We start from the raw sequence: 19,616 nt of genomic DNA, 5'->3' as shown, positions 1-19,616 counted from the left end.
TGTGCGGGAAGAGCGAAAAGCATCTGACGCTGGGAAGAGGGCAAGAGGCAATGCCAATACTCAGACGAAGGAGCCAGAAGGACCATCGTGGAACACGGGCCTGAGCGTCAGCCTTTCAAGATTCGGTTCTTTTACGCTGGAAAACTATAAAGTAGGGATATATAGTCCTCGACTTGCAACCATTTGTTTAATGACCGCCAAACAAAGTGGCTTATAGCTTGGTCCTTGCGCTTAACGACGGCTGCAGAACCTCCACTGTAACATGATCAAAATGTAAGTGTCTGGCAACGTGTACCGTATTTTTCGGACTATGAGACGCACCGGAGTATAAGACGCACCAAGATTTTGAAGAGGAAAACAAGAAAAATGATAGCTTTTGGCCTACACGCATCCGGTTTTTGCCCTCCCCAGCCCCCAGGAGCACTCTGCGGGCCTCCCAAATACTCTGGGCGTCCTGTTTTTGCAAAAAACGGGCCTGTTTTTGGCAAAAATGGGACGCGCGGAACGAGGTTTTGGCAGGCCAAAAATGGCTGTATTCGGTGCATAAGACGCATCAACATTTCCACCCTCTTTTTTGGGGGGGGGGGGAGAGAAAGTGTGTCTTATACTCCAAAAAGTACGGTATGTATATGTGATGACTCTTCCAAGCTGAGTTCTTTACACCTACAGACAGAATCTTGCCAAACAAAAGCACTGTGCTCTCTGCATCTACAATATACCGTAGGAACTATGAGAGAGAGGCTGTCTTCACCTTTCTTCCCCCACACACATAATATCCAGGCTGAGTTGCCTCTCAGTCCTCTGGAATGCACCCCCTTCCTCCTGGGGATTGAGCTCCTTACTACCTTCTATCCCGCTGCCCGTCTTATAGTAAAATGACTCCACCTGGCTTACAACAACGATGTGAAAAACAAGGCAGCCATCTCATCACATCCTCTTTTCTTTGGGATCATCAGCCCTGCTGACACAGTCCTATTTTTAAGGGGTTTCCAGAAAGATCTAAAGCACGGGTGTCAAATGCGATCACGTCATGTGACATCACATGACATATCGCGACGGTTTTTTTGCCTTTGCAGTCGTGGCCTGCATGTGATGAATCCGGCCTGTGGGCCGTCAGTTTGACACCCCTTATCTAAAGGATGGGGCCCCTCTCTCTCTCTCTCTCTCTCTCTCTGTGTGTGTGTGTGTGTTTGTGGACGGATTGATAAAAGTTAGTAAGTAGGGAGGACAGGAGGTAGATTGACTGATATGATAAACAGAGAGAGAGAGAGAGATTCACAGATATGATAAACAGACAGACAGAGAGACAGACAGAGACAGACAGATCGTTATGACAGCTGGATAGAGAAGATAGATAGAAGACAGAGATGAATAGATATAGACAGGCAGACAGACGGACGCAGATAAACAGAAAACAAGAGCTAGATAGTCCGATAGGTAGATAAGTAGATAGAAATAAATAGGTGGGAACATAAGTAGATAAATGATTAGACAGACAGACAGATAGACCATAGAGAGTGGTGAATGGATGGATGATGGATGGAGAGTGAGATGCTAGATAGATAGATAGATAGAAAAATAGATAGCAGGCAGACAGACAGAAAGACAGACAGAGATAGCTAGATAAGTAGAGATAAACAGAGATAGATAGCTAAAGATACCATACATAGGTGGGCCTGCAGATAGATAGATAGACAGACAGACAGACAGACAGAGATAGCTAGATAAGTAGAGATAAACAGAGAGAGCTAGCTAGAGATACTGTACATAGGTGGGCAGATAAGATATAGATATAGATATAAATATAAATAGATAGATAGAATGGGATAGATAGATAGATAGATAGATAGATAGATAGATAGATAGATATACCGTACATCGGTGGGCATGTAGATAGATAGATAATAGATAATTAATAGATAGATAGGTAGGTAGATAGATAGATGGAGACAGACAGACAGACATGATAAACAGACAGGCAGACAGACAGAGAGATGGATACGAAATGCGAGGCCTGTCAGAGCCTGAGCGATGCCCCTGACTCTCCGCTCTCCTCTGCTCGGTTAGGACAAGATAGGCTGCTGTGAGCAATATCAGGATTTACACATCTGAAAATGAAGCTAATATAAAAATCAATTACTGAAACATACCACATGTCAACCCTGGGATTGCTGTGGAGAATGAACGATTACCGCTCGCTGCACGGATTGATTGGGCCGAGCACGTTTCCTGCTCATCAGCGGAGCGCCCCAGGACTCCCAGGGAGGGGAGGGGAGGGGAGGGAGGGACGGGGAAAAGGATGGGTGTGTGTGGGGGGGGAGAAGGATTGTGCATCAGTGGGGCAGGCGGGGAAGGGAGGAACAGCCGCTGGTTAATAGTGTTCTCTCTACTCAGGCTGACCTCCCTGCCATGGGGGAGGAGGAGAGGGAAGAACTGGGAAGACCCACAAATCTAGAATATATTTTTCTGCAAGGATGCAGACAAAAGGGAGAAAGCAACACCCCCCCTCTGCAATTAAAGAGCCCGGCGGCCCCCACATTGATCACTTTCATTGACCGAACAAAAGGAAACACACAGTGACCTCTTGGGTCAAGCTAAGCCTCTCCTTTCTGCATGTCCAGGCACCCCCCAAAAGCCCCCCCTTCCCTCCCGCTGACATGTCAAATTACTTGTCAATTGCTGCTCTGGCCTCTATTATACCACTGACCTGTTTTAAGAAGGGGGTTAAGGCGGGTTGCTGGCTGAATCCCTAATGGGCCATTTAACACAACTGCTGGGACAGATTAATATTGATAACTTGTCAAAAGCTCCTTTTTAAAAAAATTTTTTTTTGAAAAGGAAGCCTACGGAGATGCAAGGTGAGGAAAGCAAGAGGAAGGATATTCAGACGGTATTTAACTACTCTGTTTTCCCCGAAAATAAGACCCAACTGAAAAACAAGTCCTAGCATGATTTTTCAGAATGCTCGTAATATAAGCCCTACCCCCCAAAATAAGCCCCAGTTAAGATTGTCAGCCAGATGGATGCATTTAGTACCGTATTTCACCCCCAAAATAAGACCTAACCAGAAAACAAGCCCTAATGAGTCTTTTGGAGCAAAAATTAATGTAAGACCAGGTCTTATTTTCAGGGAAACATGGTATCCATGTCCATCCATCCATCCATCCGTCCATCCATCCATCCATCTGTCCATCCATCCATCCATCTCCATTGCTATCTATCCATATCTGCCTATCTCTATCATCCATTTCTATCTTTCTCTCTCTCTCTCATCTCTATCCCCATCACTAACTATCCATGTCCATCGTTATCAACCGTTTCCCTGAAAATAAAACCCAACTGGAAAATAATCGTGTTAGCTTTTTTTCTGCACTCTGTCGAAAACCACGGTTTTCCATGGCTCCCGAACGGTGGCGAAATGTCGGTGGAGCCCGGTTAACTCTGCACCGAAACCAAACGCGAGCCAATCAAAACATTTCAATCGTGCAGCTAGCCAAACCAAGAAGAACCTGTTTTGGTCTTAGTAGTTTGACTGCTTTTCGCTTCCAGAGGGCTGTTTAAAAATCCAAATTTGGTAAAACAAGCAAGAGCTTCGTTAGGCGCGAATGTTTATGAAGCCGAATGAGAGGGAAAGGTAAACAAAGCAGGAGAAAAGATGAAAAGTTAATTTGATTTTTCTTCTCCGAAAACCCCTGTAGCTCAAGGTAATGTAAATTGTTATTAGTAGAGGGTTGGAGTTATTTATTGAAACGCCTTTCCACCTAACCCTATAGCTTCTTTTAATTGACTTTCTTTCCAAACTGCAAATTTAAAACTTGGCTGCTGGGGCAGAGCCGAGTAAGTTGGTTATATATTCTCCCCCGCTTCTCTCTCTTTCTCTCTCTCTCTCACCCCCCACCCTTCCCTGACAATCGACTATATAATTAAAGAAAACAAATCATCTTTATACAACATTTATGCCAGCAAGACAAATTTATTTGTTTTGAAGACTCGTTCTCTTTTATCCTTTAAGATCTGGCGTGCTGTTAAACCTTCTAGAATATTTAACAGGGCCACATTTAAAATGTAAACTATTTCCATGAAATGGACCAAATCTTCAAAAAAAGGCACTTTGCGGAGACATTTATGCCGCCGAGAATAATTTGGGGAGATGCTACAGTTTCTCTCTCTCTCTCTCCTCTGCAAAACATGGGCCTGCCTTTGGATGCATTAAATCAAAAAGCAATTTCAGTCTGTAATGCCCAAGTAAATAATTAAATACTTCCTATCTCCTACAGTATTACTTCAATTTATTTTGCGCCCGGCGATGGAGGGAAAGCTACGCGGGTACCCCAATAACTTTAAAATAAGAGCCGATTGCTCACTAGAGGACTCCGAGAGGTTTATAGCTCAACTTTTCACCCCAATACTGTGGAGGGGTTTGGGGAGGTTGGCTCAGCGGCGGACATTCTTAGCTGGCAACGGGTTGGGTTGGGTCTCGCCCGTTTGTCTCAGACGATACTCCCCTGCTGTTGAGATTAAGGCCGTAAATTGCTCTTCTCCATCAGCTGTTGACATTTCTGGCCTGTGTAAGTTGAGCTTTTACTGACGAGAGTTCAAGAGGCACATTGAAAATTGACCCCAGGGGTTGCAGGCAGGGGTGGGATTGAAAAAATTTAGCAACTGGTTCTCTGCCTAGTTGCTGGGTGGGTGTGGCCATAGGGGTGTGGCCTATTTGGCCTCCTGCACCACGGCGGGAGGCGGGGGGCGGCAGGCTTTGGAGGCTTTCCTTGAGCCTCCAGGAAGGCAAAGATGGCCTCCCCTGGGCACCGGAGGCTGGAAACAGGCCCGTTTCCAGACTTCCGGTAGGCCCATTTTTCGCCCTCCCAGAGCCTCCGCACGGGCCCTGCACTTACCTCGCATCCAAAACGGTCTGCGTGGAGACTCCTGGGAGGGAAGGGGCAGGGTGGGCGGGGCCAGCCAGTCCTTGCAACTACCGGTTCGTCAAACCAGATGTAAAATTAGTATCCGGTTCGCCCAAACTGGTCCAAACCGGCTGAATCCCACCCCTGGTTGCGGGGGTTTCCACCGGACCCCGACTCAGAATGCCACAGCAGGTAGATCAGATACGGTGTGACGAGAATGGAGAGGATTCCGTAGTGGATATAGGACACTTTAGAGCTGTGATGGTGAACCTATGGCACGCGTGCCCAAAGTGGCACACGGAGCTATGTCGCCTGGTATGTGCGCCGTTGCCCATTCCTCTTCCAGGTTTCTGGCATGCATACCAATCATCTGGCCTTTGTGCTTGCATCAGTGCTGGAAACTGGAAGAGGTGGTCTTCCATTTTCCGGCGTGAGCATCTGCGCCAGCCAGCTGATCGGCGTGTGCACATGCGTGGCAGTAACCTGAAGACTTGCCGGCAGTAACCTGAAGAAACCGCAAGTACATTCTCCTGTGCATGCACACCCGTGGGCAACTCCTATTCCTGGTCTTGGCCCTGACGAGTGCCCGCGCGCTCCCTTTTCAGCATTCTGTGTCAAAAAGGTTCGCCATCCCTGTTTTAGAATCTTAAAGGAAGGCTTGGTCAGGAATAAGTGAGTTCAAACGGGACATGTGTTGATATAGGCAGTTCTCGACTTTAAAACCATTCGTTTAGCGACCCAAGTTGCAATGGCACTGGAAAAAGTGACTTGGGATCCGGTCCTCGCACTTAGGATGGCCTTGTGGTCATGTCATAAAATATTTGGGACACTTGGGAACCGGCATGGGTTTAAAAATCATTGAAAGAAAAAAAAAAGGTAGAGAGATACATGATAAGACAGGAATATAGATGACTATATCGAGACATTGACGGACAGAAGGAATAGAAAGATAAATGATATAGTTAGAATGAATAGTTAGAATGGATAGATGGATGGAAGGTGGAGAGAGAAAGAGAGGGAGGGAGGGAGGGAATAGATAGGATGGTAAGGTGGATGGACGGACGGACAGACAGATAGAAAGACAAATTGAACGGATGGATGGATAGACAGACAGACATTGACAAACAGAATGAATAGATAGATAAATGATATAGACAGAATGGATAGAGGGATAGATAGGATGGATAGGTGGGTAAGTGGGTGGATGGATGGACGGACAGACAGACAGATAGAAAGACAGACAGACAGATCAATAGACAGAATGGATGGATGGACAGACAGACAGACAGACACTGATCTTTGAACCATTAAAAGCTGGGCTGAAACCAAACTTCTCAAACCACAGTTTAGATTCTGGCCAAGTCCCTGGCATGGCTGCTTGCTAATTAAGAGAAGCTGTTTCCTCTGATTCCTTCCCAGATCACTCATTCAGTGCTGTCACTGGAGATTCAGCCAGGATCAAACTCTTCTGGCCAAACTGAAAACTAATTAGCAAACTCAACTACTGTTTCTCGCCATGAAAAATAAAAATAAAAATCTTTCCAATGCTTTGACAGATTCTGGGCCTCTTCCGAAGCCTAGGAGGAAGACACAGGAGAAGGAAGACCCAAAGTTCAACCTAGAGTCAACAGAGTTCAGACTTTAGGCAGGAGAAGACCAGCCCTGGACCTCCCTCTCTTCCTCCCTCCCTCCTCTGCCTTTCACTCTTTTACCAAATACCTTCCCTTCCTTCCTTCCTTCCATTCCCTGCCTTTCACACTTTTACCACCTTCCTTCCTTCCCCTTCCCTGCCTTTCACTCTTTTACCAAATATTTTCCCTTCCTTCCTTCCTTCCCTTCCCTGCCTTTCACACTTTTACCACCTTCCTTCCTTCCCTCTTCCCTGCCTTTCACTCTTTTACCAAATACCTTCCCTTCCTTCCTTTCTTCTCCCACCCTCCCTCCCTTTTCTGCCTTTCACTTTTACCAAATACCTTCCCTTCCTTCCTTCCCTTTCACTCTTTTAACAAATACCTGTCTTCCTTCCTTCCTTCCTTCCTTCCTTCCTTCCTTCCTTCCTTCCTTCCTTCCTTCCCTTTCATTCTTTTACCAAATACCTTCCCTTCCTTCCTTTCTTCTCCCACCCTCCCTCCCTTCCCTGCTTTTCACTTTTACCAAATACCTGTCTTCCTTCCTTCCTTCCTTCCTTCCTTCCTTCCTTCCTTCCTTCCTTCCTTCCTTCCTTCCTTCCTTCCTTCCCTTTCACTCTTTTACCAAATACCTTCCCTTCCTTCTGTTCCTTCCCTGCCTTTCACTCTTTTACCAAATATATCCTGCCTTCCTTCCTTCCCTTTCACTCTTTTACCAATACCTTTCCTTCCTTCCTTTCTTCTCCCACCCTCCCTCCCTTCCCTGCCTTTCACTTTTACCAAATACCTGTCTTCCTTCCTTCCTTCCTTCCTTCCTTCCTTCCTTCCTTCCTTCCTTCCTTCCTTCCTTCCTTCCCTTTCACTCTTTTACCAAATACCTTCCCTTCCTTCCTTTCTTCTCCCACCCTCCCTCCCTTCCCTGCCTTTCACTTTTACCAAATACCTGTCTTCCTTCCTTCCTTCCTTCCTTCCTTCCTTCCTTCCTTCCTTCCTTCCTTCCTTCCTTCCTTCCTTCCCTCCCTCCCTCCCTCGATGATGGAAGGAGAAGGCTGTTAGAAGGCCGAATAAGTTCAACACGAGTGTTAGTTTTCATTTCACTGTTAGCCCGCTAGCCAACAACCACCAGGCGAAAGGGCCCCTCCCTTCCCAAAATCCTCCTCACACCCCCTTGGACCCCTCTGGAATAAACAGCATGGCTTCTCTCCCGAGGTTTTGCATTTCCAGCCTTTAAAATGATTTATGGTGACAGGTTAGCACAGCAGGAAAAAGGAGGGGGGAAGCAGGGGGAAAAAAACGGCTTTTGACTCCTTGGCAGCAACCAAATTATGTAGCCGGGTTGAGCCGACCGACCAACCAGGTCCCCGTTGTGGATCCGACAAGACAGGGGAATCGCAGAGGGCTTCATTTAACGAGAAATCTCTCCTGCTTGACCCGAGGCGAATTTCTTTGGCAGGGCGGACAAAATAAAAGCGCTTCCACTAACATCCAAGCACCTCCAGCCCTTCCAACCGCCTGCATTTACAAGCTGCTCGTTGGGAGAATGTGGGTTAAGACTCTGTATGTGTGTGTATGTGTCTTATGTGGGCGTGTGTTTAAATAACACACGCAGAGTGTGTCACTTTAAACAGCAGAACAGCTTGCCTTCAGAAGTTGTGGGTGCTCCATCACGGGGGGGGGGGGGGAGGGGGGGGTCAAGAAAAGACTGGACAGCCGTCTGTCGGGAACGATACAGAGCCTCCTGCTTCTGCAAGGGGTTGGACTAAAAGGGAAAGGTTCCCCTTGCACAGATGTGCTAGTTGTTCCAGACTCTAGGGGGCGGTGCTCATCTCCGTTTCAAAGCCGAAGAGCCAGCGCTGTCTGAAGACGTCTCCGTGGTCATGTGGCCGGCATGACTCAATGCCAAAGGCGCACGGAACGCTGTTCCCTTCCCACCAAAGGTGGTCCCTATTTTTCTACTTGCATTTTTTACCTGCTTTCGAACTGCTAGGTTGGCAGAAGCTGGGACAAGTCACGGGAGCTCACCCCGTTACTCGGCACAAGGGATTCGCGGCACAAGGGATTCGAACTGCTGAACTGCCGACCTTTCGATCGACAAGCTCGGCATCTTAGCCACTGAGCCACCATGACTAGATGACCTCTAAAGGTCCCTTCCAATGCTTGTTAATTCTGTAATTCTGCAATCCTGGGATAAGTGGCTACAGAACTGATCCAATTCTGCTGAAGGATTCTCATCCAAAGGATGGCCTTTTTTTAGGTTGCATCCTATAGATCTGTGATGGCGAACCTATGGCACGTGTGGCACCACAACTTCTGGTGGCAAGATGTTCCACTGGTTAATTATCCTCACTGTCAGGAAGTTTCTCCTTAATTCCAGGTGGCTTCTCTCCTTGGTTAGTTTTCCATCCATTGTTTCTTGTCTTGGCTTCAAATCAGGGTTGAAATCCAGCAGATTCTGACAGGTTCTGGAGAACCGGTAGTGGAAATTTTGAGCAGTTTGGAGAACCGGCAAATACCACCTCTGGCTGGCCCCAGAGTAGGATGGGAATGGGGATTTTGCAATATCCTTCCCCAGGAGTGGGGAGGGAATGGGGATTTTGCAATATCCTTCCCCCAGGTGTGGGGTGGGAATGGAGATTTTGTAGTATCCTTCCCCCAGGAGTAGGGTGGGAATGGAGATTTTGCAGTATCCTTTCCCCTGCCACCAAGCCACGCCCACCAAGCCACACCCACACCACACCACGCCCACCAAACCACGCCCACAGAACCCGTAGTAAAAAAATTTGGATTTCATCACTGCTTCAGGTGCTTTGGAGAATAATTTGACCCCCCCTCCTCTTTTGGGCAGCCCCTCAAATACCGGAATGCTGCTATCATGTCCCCCCCCTGGTCCTTCTTTTCTCTAGACTAGTCAAACCCAAATCCTGCAGCCGTTCTTCATATGTTTTAGTCTCCAGGCCTCTTACCAATTGTCCTCTTGTGATGATCAGGATGGATAGTAAGCTTAATGAACTATATGATGGTTCTGATGAAGTATACACAGTCCATCTGAATGCACAGCTGCGTGGAAATGCAACAGCCTGCCAAGGGCAGACTGAAACCATCACGTGCCAAAGACCAGGAAATGATCAAAGAATGACTGATGGATGAAAGTACCAAGAGTCAAGGACGTGGACTTCCATGCTCAAGAAGAGAAGAGATGCCTAACTGTTCTCTAAACACTATTGAGTGACTCACAAGATGGATGAAAACCAGCTGTTCAAGAGTCCAGTGCTCCACCGATGTAACACAGGTGAAGAAGAGGACTGACCGGAGTGGAAACCAAATCAACAATTGCTGTGTTTGCTTTTCGTCCATCAAAAAACACAACAACTAATCACTAATCTTAGGAAATGTTATGGGTGCTTTAGCAACGAAAAGAGGATTTACCCCCCCCCCCCAAAAAAAAATTAACCAGAAAAGGAATGTGAAGAAAAACTGTCAAGATTCAATCTTAATATATATGCTGCTGGAAGGAAGGGAGGAAGGAAGGATGGGTAGGCAGGTAGGTAGGTATTTTATGGAGGGAGGAGAGGAGAAAAGAGATGGATGGATGGATGGATGGATGGATGGATGGATGGAAGGAAGGAAAGAAAGAAAGAAGGAGAGATGAGAAGAGAGGAAGGAGAAAAGAGATGGAAGGATGGATGGATGGAAGGGAGGGAGGGAGGAGCAGAGAGGAAGAGAAAAGAGATGGATGGGTGGAAGGAAGGAGAGATGAGAAGAGGAGAGGAAGAGAAAAAAGATGGGTGGATAGAAGGAAGGAAGGACAGATGAGGAGAGGAATAGAAAAGGTGGATGGAAGGAAGGAAGGAGAGATGAGGAAGAGGAAGAGAAAAGAGATGGAAGGAAGGAAGGAAGGAAGGAGAGATGAGGATGAGAGGAAGAGAAAAGAGATGGATGGAAGGAAGGAGAGATGAGAAGAGGAGAGGAAGAAAAAAGAGATGGATGGAAGGAAGGAAGGAAGAAAGAAAGAAGGAGAGATGAGAAGAGAGGAAGAAGAAAAGAGATGGATGTCTTGAAGAGAGGAAAAGAGATGGATGGATGGAAGGAAGGAAGGAAAGAAAGAAAAAAAGGAGATGAGAAGAGAGGAAGAAGAAAAGAGATGGATGGAAGGAAGGAAGGAAAGGAAAGGAAGGAGAAAAGAGATGGAAGGATGGATGGAAGGGAGAAGAGGAAGAGAAAAGAGATGGATGGGTGGAACGAAGGAGAGGTGAGGAAGAGAAAAGAGATGGAAGGAAGGAAGGAAGGAAAGAAAGAAAAGGAGAGATGAGAAGAGAGGAAGGAGAAAAGAGATGGATGGAAGAAAGGAAGGAAAGAAGGAAAGGAGGAAATAACTCACTTTATCATACATGAGAATCTCCACAACTGAAGCCATCTAGACAAAACAACTGACAATAACCTTGACAGATAGACCAAATCTGTTCTAGAGCGACAAGGTGAAATACATGGTTGAAGCCCAAAACGTGAGCAAATACCAAGGCAGACACCCCCCACTAATTCACATGAGTATAAGGGGGTGGGGTGGGGTGACTTTGAAGATTCTACTATTACAGCCAATATTAATAAAAAGTGATTTTAAGTCTTCTGACGGAGCCGACTTCTGGGTTTGGCCTACACAGTTGGGTGGAGAGAAACCATAAGATAAGGGAGATTTCTTGCGGGTTGATGGCCAGGATATTCTTCCAAGTTCCCAGCTCTGGGAAGAGTTGTCTCCGGAAGCACAAAAAGAAGTTTTAACCAAACACCCGAGAAGCATTTTTCGATCTTGACCTACCTTTCGTCGCTGGAGGGGTGAACAGCTTCTCGGAACCTTCCGATGCCTGAAAGACACAACCAGAGAAAAAGGATTCAGTATTTCTCCAACCGCCACGACAGAAGGAAACTTTGAGACCGAAGGGTTGCACGTCACATCTGGAGAACGGGCCAATATTATAACATTATACAGGAAACATGAAAAAACAAAACAAAACAAAACAGAGAGAGTGTCAGGAGAAGACAGAACAGCATTCAAAATCAAGGCTTAAGAGAATGCAGGTAAGTCCTCGACTTACGACCACAACGGAGCCCAGCATTTCCGCTGTTAAGCAAGATGGTCATCAAGTGAATTTTGCCTCATTTTGCCACCTTTCTTGCCACAGCCCTGCTGCTGTTGCAGTTAGCAACACGGTTCTTAAGTGAATCTGCCTTCCCCGTGGCTTGTCAGAAGGTCGTAAAACGGGATCACATGACCCCCCGCAACCGTCATAAATCTGAGTCAGTTGCCACATGTCTGAATTTGACCCCAGGGATGCTACAATGGTTGTATGAGTGGTGCGGTGGCCTAGAGGTGGAGCTCTCGCCTCACAATCAGGAGACTGTGAGTTCGATCCTAGGTAGAGGCAGATATTCCTCTCTCTGAGCACAATGAGAATGTATCTGCTGAACAAAACTCCGCACTGGTGACAGGAAAGGCATCCGGCCAGTAAGCACTCTTCTAGCTCCATTCAATTGCCCAGACTCCACCCTGCGAGGGATTATGGGGTCATTAAAAGAAGATGTTGCTGCTGCAATGGTTGTTAGTGTGACAAATTGCCGTAAATCACCTTTTTTTCAGCATGGTGGTAACTTTGAACCATCACTAAACCAACTGTCGTACGTCGAGGACGGCCTGTACAGATCCTCCCTAAAATTTTATCTGCCTTAAGAAACTTACAAATGAAACGTCTGTCAATCAAAGGTCCACTACCATCGTATTTCATTTTGTAAGGGACTGCACAACTGCAGCCGATTATACCTGCTCTCTACTAATCCGATTATTATGTAAAACGGTTTCCTCCTGTTTATATATCCAGGCAGCATTCTGCTTTTTTTTTTTGAAACCCCATCCATGCTCCGTTTCAGCCCCAGGAAGTTGTTAAGAAATCCAATTAACCTAAACCCTGTAAACAGCCTTCTGGTTAATCAGGGATATTCAGTTTTGGGCCAAGATGTCAATAACGTACAGTCGAGGGGGAAAAAACCCCCCACCCATCTATCTGCATAGGAGTTTCCCGAAATCTAATTTATAAAGCTTGATTTCCCCCCTCTGCAAAACAGAACATCCATTCCAAACGATAAATAAAGCAGATAAACAACTTTAATTGGGGGTGGGGAGAGGGCTGCCATATTCTAGAAAAGGACTCTGTAGGCAAGCCCTCGACTTACGACCACAACTGAGCCAAGCACATTTCTGTCGCTAAGTGAGACAAAAGTGAGTTTTGCCCCCCCTCCCCGTTTTACGACCTTTCTCGCCACGGCTGCTAAGGGAACCACCGTGGTTGTTAAGCTGGTCACACGGCCTTCCCCGTCGATTTTTGCTCGACAAAAAAGGGGAGGACGACATGACCCCGGGACAGCGCAACTGTCGTAAGTGTGAGTCGGTTGTCGAAGCGTCTGAATGTGAATCACATAGGATGATGGGGGGGGGGGGGGAGGCTGCAATGGTCACAAGTGTGAAAAAGAGTCATAATTCACTCTTTTTTTCCCCACTGCTGCCATAACTTTGGACGGTTGCTAAATGAGCTATTGAAAATTGCCTGTAGCAGTATTGCCATCCGAAGGGTTTGTCCTAAGAGCTCTTGGTGAGTACAGTTCAATTTAGATTTACTTCTTAGCCCAGGTCAGAATTGTAATCTACAGTAGTGGCCAAAATTGTGGAAACCTTTTGGGGAAAGTGTATTTTTGAGGTTTGATGGCTAATAACACCACCTTTTTTTGGGAGATCATCCTATTCCACTGCTGGAATGGCCTGGGAATAGCCCAGACCTTAACCCAATGGAAAATCTATGGAGCCCACTAAAGAAACTTGTTAGTCAGAAGCGATCTAGCAATAAAACCCAGTTAATCGAAGCCATCCTTCAATCTTGGTTTCAAATTAGAACAGCTGCAGAACTAAAAGACTTGGTTCACTCCATGGGAAGACGTTGTAAGACTGTCATTCATGTTAAAGGTTACCCAACGAAGTATTAACTGACATGGTGATCATTTTTGTATCTCTCCTTTTTTCTACGGTGATCATTTTTGTATCTCTCCTTTTTTCTACGTGTTTCACTTTTTCTTCTTTCTACCGTAACTGCTATTCTAATAGCAAATCCTTCGTAAAAGGTATTGCACTACCTTCTTGATTAAAGTATTTTTCCATGGATATATAATTTGATGGTACTACTCCAAAAGAAAAGTGGTGTTATTAGCCAGTTTTAGAACATACACTTTTCCCAAAAGGTTTCCACAATTTTGGCCACTACTGTAAGTATCTCCAAGGATAGAACTGAGTTTCACAATAAATAAAATAAACGTTAAGAAGCCAAACTTATGGCTCAGCTAGGCTGGTTTCCTTTCCCGACATCTTTGATTTTATTCCGTCCTGGCTTGTTGTGTTATGATGTGCTTTATGAATGATTCTAGAGCGGCGCATATTTCATAGCCAGAGGTTTAGGAAATGGGATAAACACGGCGGAGAAACGTTAACCAGACAGGCTAACAGTTCTGGGCCGTGACCCAGGAGATTTGCAAGAATCAAGGGGGAGGTTTTTTTTTTTTTTTCTATTCTGGTTTCTTTTTGGCCTCCGGAATCGGATTTTCTTTTCTTTTCTTTTTTCTTTTTTACAAGAGAGAGAAAACGGTGGGTCAGAGCCATTCTTCGGGGCATGAGGTTGTAAGCTGCGGGTGCGAAGACAAGTAGCGTGAAGAGGAGGGGAGGAAATGGCTGTTTGACTGAAATTTGGAGCCTTGTTTTCCATCTTATCTCTCTGCTTCACTGGGCAAAAATAACCCACCCGCCCCGAAATGCTTTTGAGATATGGTGACATCTCTCTCTCTCTCTCTCTCTCTTCAGGGAAGAGCTCCTCGTTTGAGGTTCTAATGCTTAAATCACCTCTTGCTGCTGAAGGAGTGAAACGGAGGGGAGGCATTCTTTTTCCCTGCCAAGATTTTGTTTAATGCCGACCCTGCAGTGAATAAAACACTGTGCTTGGCAGGATGGTTTCTCCGTATGCTGTCAAGCAGTAAATTTCAGATTTCCTTCCTTCCTTCCTCCCTCCTTCTCTGTCCTCCATTCCTTTCTCCTTCCTTCCTTCCTTCCCTATCACCCTGTCCTCCATCCCTCCCTCCTTCTGTCCTTCTCTGCCCTTTTCTTTCTTCCTCCTTCTGTCCTCCCTCCCTCCCTTCCTCCTTTCTTCCCAACCACCATGTCCTCCATCTCTCCCTCCCTCCTCCCTCCTTCTGTCCTTCTCTGCTCTTCCTTCCTTCCTTCCCTACCACCCTTTGTCCTCCCTTCCTCCCTCCCTCCTTCTGTCCTTCTCTGCCCCTTCCTTCCTTTCTTCCCTACTACCCTCTGTCCTCCCTCCCTCCCTCCTTCTGTCCTTCTCTGCCCTTCCTTCCTTTCTTCCCTACCACCCTCTGTCCTCCCTCCCTCCCTCCTTCCTTCCTCCTTGTCCTTCTCTGCTCTTCCTTCCTTCCTTCCCTACCACCCTTTGTCCTCCCTTCCTCCCTCCTTCCTTCTGTCCTTCTGTGCCCCTTCCTTCCTTACCACCCTCTGTCTTCCTTCCCTCCCTCCCTCCTTCCTTCCCTACCACCCTCTGTCCTCCCTCCCTCCCTCCCTCCCTCCTTCCTCCTTCTGTCCTTCTCTGCCCCTTCCTTCCTTCCCTACCACCCTCTGTCCTCCCTCCCTCCCTCCTTCCTCCTTCTGTCCTTCTCTGCCCCTTCCTTCCTTCCCTACCAACCTCTGTCCTCCCTCCCTCCCTCCCTCCTCCCTCCCTCCTTCTGTCCTTCTCTGTCCCTTCCTTCCTTCCTTACCATCTTCTGTCCTCCCTCCCTCCTTCCTTCCTTCCTCCTTCTGTCCTTCTCTGTCCCTTCCTTCCTTCCCTACCACCCTCTGTCCTCCCTCCCTCCCTCCTTCCTTCCTCCTTCTGTCCTTCTCGGTCCCTTCCTTCCTGTCCTCCCTATGTCTCTCCCCCCTCCCTCAAGCAAAGCCCAGAATTCTTCTTGATGAATCAAGGAGGAAAAACTGACTTCGATGGACAACCAACCTGAGGGCTAGACAAATAGATCTAGGGAGAATCCCACCTAATTTTCCTGGTTGCTTCCCTCTCATTTCCTGGGATCCTCCTTATTTGCAGGAGTTTGTGGCAGGGAACGGAGAAACAGGGGGTGCCATTTCGTCCCTCTCAAGCCGCTAGCCTCACCCCAGCATCCTTTTTTCTCCCATCCCTTTCCTCTCTGGCTGTGCAACCCAATAAAATCAGCCACCGGCACTATTAGGCGACCGGCATCTCCTCTATTAAAGGGTTCCCGTCTACTGGAATTGCGCAATTGCTCAGTTCATCACGCCCCGAATTAAAACAGCATCCCGCAATCTCGAGCCTTTGATCTTTCAAGGAAAAGGATTTAGGGGATGAGCGAAGCGAAAGGCCCACAAGCCAGAGAGGCTTTGTTCGCCAGCAACAGGCTAAAACCGTGGCGTTTGAAGGGGATTTTCGTCTGCGGGAATATTAGTCAAGCGGTGAAACCAAGGCAAATAAAGCTGACCCCCGAAAATGATCATTATCAGCCCTGCAGAGAAAGCTTGAATGCCGGTAATGCGGAAGGACGCCTGTCAGATAATCGTTCTGCCACGATAAATGGGCGTTTGAGCAAGCAGTGCACGTTCCCATTACAAAGAAACCCAGATCACGGGCCAAAGCTCTCGTCCAAATCAAGGCTCTCTCTCTCTCTCTCTCTCTCTCTGCCTGTGGGTCTTTGCGCCCCGTCACAGCAGGCCAGCTCCACACTCACGCCAGTCATGGCTGTGGCCAAATGAAGACGTGGAATCTTTTCTTCTTTCTTTCTTTCTTTCTTTCTTTCTTTCTTTCTTTCTTTCTTTCTTTCTTTCTTTCTTTCTTTCTTTTTCTTTCTTTTTTCTTTCTTTCTTTCCTTCCTTCTTTCTTTTTCCTCTCTCTCTCTTCCCTTCCTTTTTTTTCCTTACCCCTTTCCTTCCCTCCTTTTTTTCCCTATTCCCTATTCCCTGCCTATTCCTTTCCTCCCTCCCTTTCATTTTTTCTCTTCTCTTCTTCTCCGGGACCCTGCACCCGTCGTAAGTATGAGTCAGTGGGCAAGTGGCTGAATTTTGACCACGTGACCATGGGGATGCTGCAACGGTCGTAAGTGTGAAAAATGGTTGTAAGTCGCTTTTTGTCAGTGCCATTATAACTTTGAACGGTCACTGAATGAACTGTTGTAAGTCGAGGACTTATCTGTACCTGAACTTTCCCAGCTCAGCCCTCATTATTTATCTTTAATACCCTGTTTCCCCGAAAATAAGACCTCCCCTGATAATCGGGCTTTTGAGCACATATGCTAAAATAAGCCCCCCCGAAAATAATTAAATGCATGCACAGCCGGTCCCCACTATTTCCTCGTTTCCTCCACGCGCTCCAAAATAATAAGACCTCCCCGAAAATAAGGCCAAGTGCTTATTTCGGGGTTCAAAAAATATAAGACAGGGTCTTATTTTCAGGGAAACACGGTACCTGTTTAATTTTCAGGGCACATACCGTAAGTGCAGAAGCCTCAGAGTTTACTAGGAACTACGAAGTGGGGCTATTAACATATGTACTTCCCTGCCTCTGGTACACCTGTAGTAGAACATCCTAGTTGCATGCTGGTTACTTTCATCAGTCTACCTTTCCCAGCTGAAATCCAGCACGGCTCAAATTAATTGCTCAAGGTTTTCTCAGCAACCAGAACTGACAACCAATTATCCATTAAGGAAAAAAAAAGAAAAAGACTCTACGGTATTTCGTTCAGCCTAAAAAAGTATTTTAAGGAAAAACGGATAGGTGGAAGGAACGACTGACAGATAAGACAGGAGGGATGGGTAGATACAGTAAATGAATGAATGGATGGATGGATGGATGGATGGATGAATAGATAGATAGATAGATAGATAGATAGACGCTGGATAACTTAGTTGGGTAGCGATGGATGGATGGATGGATAGATGGGTGGATGGAATGGTGGGTGGGTAGGTAGATAGATAGGTAGGTAGGTAGGGAGAGAGAGAGGCTGGATAACTTAAGTTGGAGAGCGATGGATGGATGGATGGATAGAGGGGTGGATGGTGGGTGGGTGGGTGGGTAGATAGGTAGGTAGGTAGATAGATAGAGGCTGGATAACTTAGTTGGATAGCAATAGATGGATGGGTGGATGGAATGGTGGCTGGGTAGGTAGATAGATAGGTAGGTAGGTAGATAGAGAGAGAGAGAGACTGGATAACTTAGTTGGATAGCAATGGATGGATGGATGGGTGGATGGAATGGTGGCTGGGTGGCTGGGTAGGTAGATAGGTAGGTAGGTAGGTAGATAGAGAGAGAGAGAGAGGCTGGATAACTTAGTTGGATAGCAATGGGTGGATGGATGGATGGATAGATGGGTGGATGGAATGGTGGGTGGGTAGGTAGGTAGGTAGGTAGATAGATAGAGGCTGGATAACTTAGTTGGATAGCAATAGATGGATGGATGGATGGAATGGTGGGTGGGTAGGTAGATAGATAGGTAGGTAGGTAGGTAGAGAGAGAGAGAGAGGCTGGATAACTTAGTTGGATAGCAATGGGTGGGTGGGTGGAATGATGGGTGGGTAGATAGGTAGGTAGGTGGATGGATGGATAGATGGATGGATGGATAGATGGGTGAATGGGTGGATGGACGGATGGATAGAGATAGACAGACAAAGAATGGAATAGCATAGCATAGCATAGCATAGCATAGCATAGCATAGCATAGCATAGCATAGCATAGCATAGCATAGCATAGAATAGAATAGAATGGAATGGAATGGAATGGAATGGAATGGAACGGAATAGAAAAGAAACAGAAACCGGTAGATGATAGATCATAGATAGATAATTGATGATAGTTGATAGATAATAGTCAAACCAGCATATAGATAACATCATTTGCAACCCACCCAATAAGCACAGTGTAACCTAAAAACCACGACTCAACAAGACATAAGCGTTGCAAAGCCATAAAAGCTGCTTAAACAGGTCTGCAATGAATATAAACACTACACCAATCTCCTAACATAAAAGCGAAGGCTGAAGAGCTGAGAAGTCAAATAAATCAAAAAGGCACCAAAAGGTTAACCAGCTGGTGTTGGTTGACGAAACCAACCTGACGAAATCCCAACCGATGTTCCAAGATGGTTTGCGACAAAGAAACAACAACATTAAAAGGTGCTGTTTAAAAGACCTCTTTTTCTAACCGTTTCTCATGTGCTAGAAATCCCTTCTAGGAGCTCACCCAGCGCTGGTAGATTGGAGAAGCCAAGCAGAGTTGGACCTGCTTAGGTCTTGCATGGGAGGTGACCAGCAAAGTATGAGGCCAGGTTTAGGTAGGGAAGATGAAAAAAACAGATTAAAAAGATAGTGTTATGGCCTGTTGCCCGCCGGCCACTCCAGTAGCCGAATCAGATGAGGCGGAGACGTGAGAGTCAAGATCAGCATCAAGGCAACCTGAGAGCTCCGAGGGGGAAGAGGGAATGGAGGTGGCACAGAGAGAGAGAGAGAGAGAGAGAGAGAGACAGAGACAGAGACAGAGACAGAGACAGAGGTGGAGCCTGGGCTGTCCATCAACCCTCAGATGGAGAGTCAACAGCCCCCAGATCTGGAGGTGGCTGATGAGAAAGAGGAGGAACAGCTGGGTCCAGTGCCTGATGTGCAGATGTGGAGAAGTGCCTGATGTGCAGAGGAGAGGAGAGCAGTGGAAATTTATGGGCCGGTCCTTGGGACGGAAGAACCACTGCTGCTGGAGAAGCCCCACCCTAGCTCTGGGGATAAAAGGCAGGGGGCGGAGATGAATAGATGTGGCAGACAACTATTCATCTCCCTGCTGGACAGACTTGTTAGCCTGTGGTGAGAGAGAAACTTTTTGTCGGGGCTGCTGGCGCTCCTAATAAAGGAATAATTGATTTAACTTCAGAGGGTTTGTCGTATTTTGGGAGCTGGGTCATAACAGGTAGTTTTCCTCTGTCCAGTCATGTCTGACTCTAGGG

General features: G+C 46.7%; 1 protein-coding gene across 13 annotated transcripts in view; it reads right to left on the bottom strand.

Moving 5' to 3' along the window:
- Positions 1-19,616, bottom strand: part of FBRSL1 (fibrosin like 1) — a 610,981-nt gene that overhangs the window by 65,463 nt on the left and 525,902 nt on the right. For all 13 annotated transcript variants that reach the window (XM_070950588.1, XM_070950595.1, XM_070950590.1 and 10 more), the window contains one exon: positions 11,346-11,391. In XM_070950588.1, coding sequence (XP_070806689.1) covers positions 11,346-11,391 — 46 coding nt within the window. The remainder of the gene's footprint in view (positions 1-11,345; positions 11,392-19,616) is intronic.

The sequence above is a fragment of the Pituophis catenifer genome, unplaced genomic scaffold (genome assembly GCF_029215685.1).
Source record: "Pituophis catenifer annectens isolate HBS135680 unplaced genomic scaffold, rPitCat1.0.hap2 SCAF_10, whole genome shotgun sequence".
In the NCBI taxonomy this organism is placed as follows: Eukaryota; Metazoa; Chordata; class Lepidosauria; order Squamata; family Colubridae; genus Pituophis; species Pituophis catenifer.
This window is presented reverse-complemented; position numbering and strand designations above follow the sequence as displayed.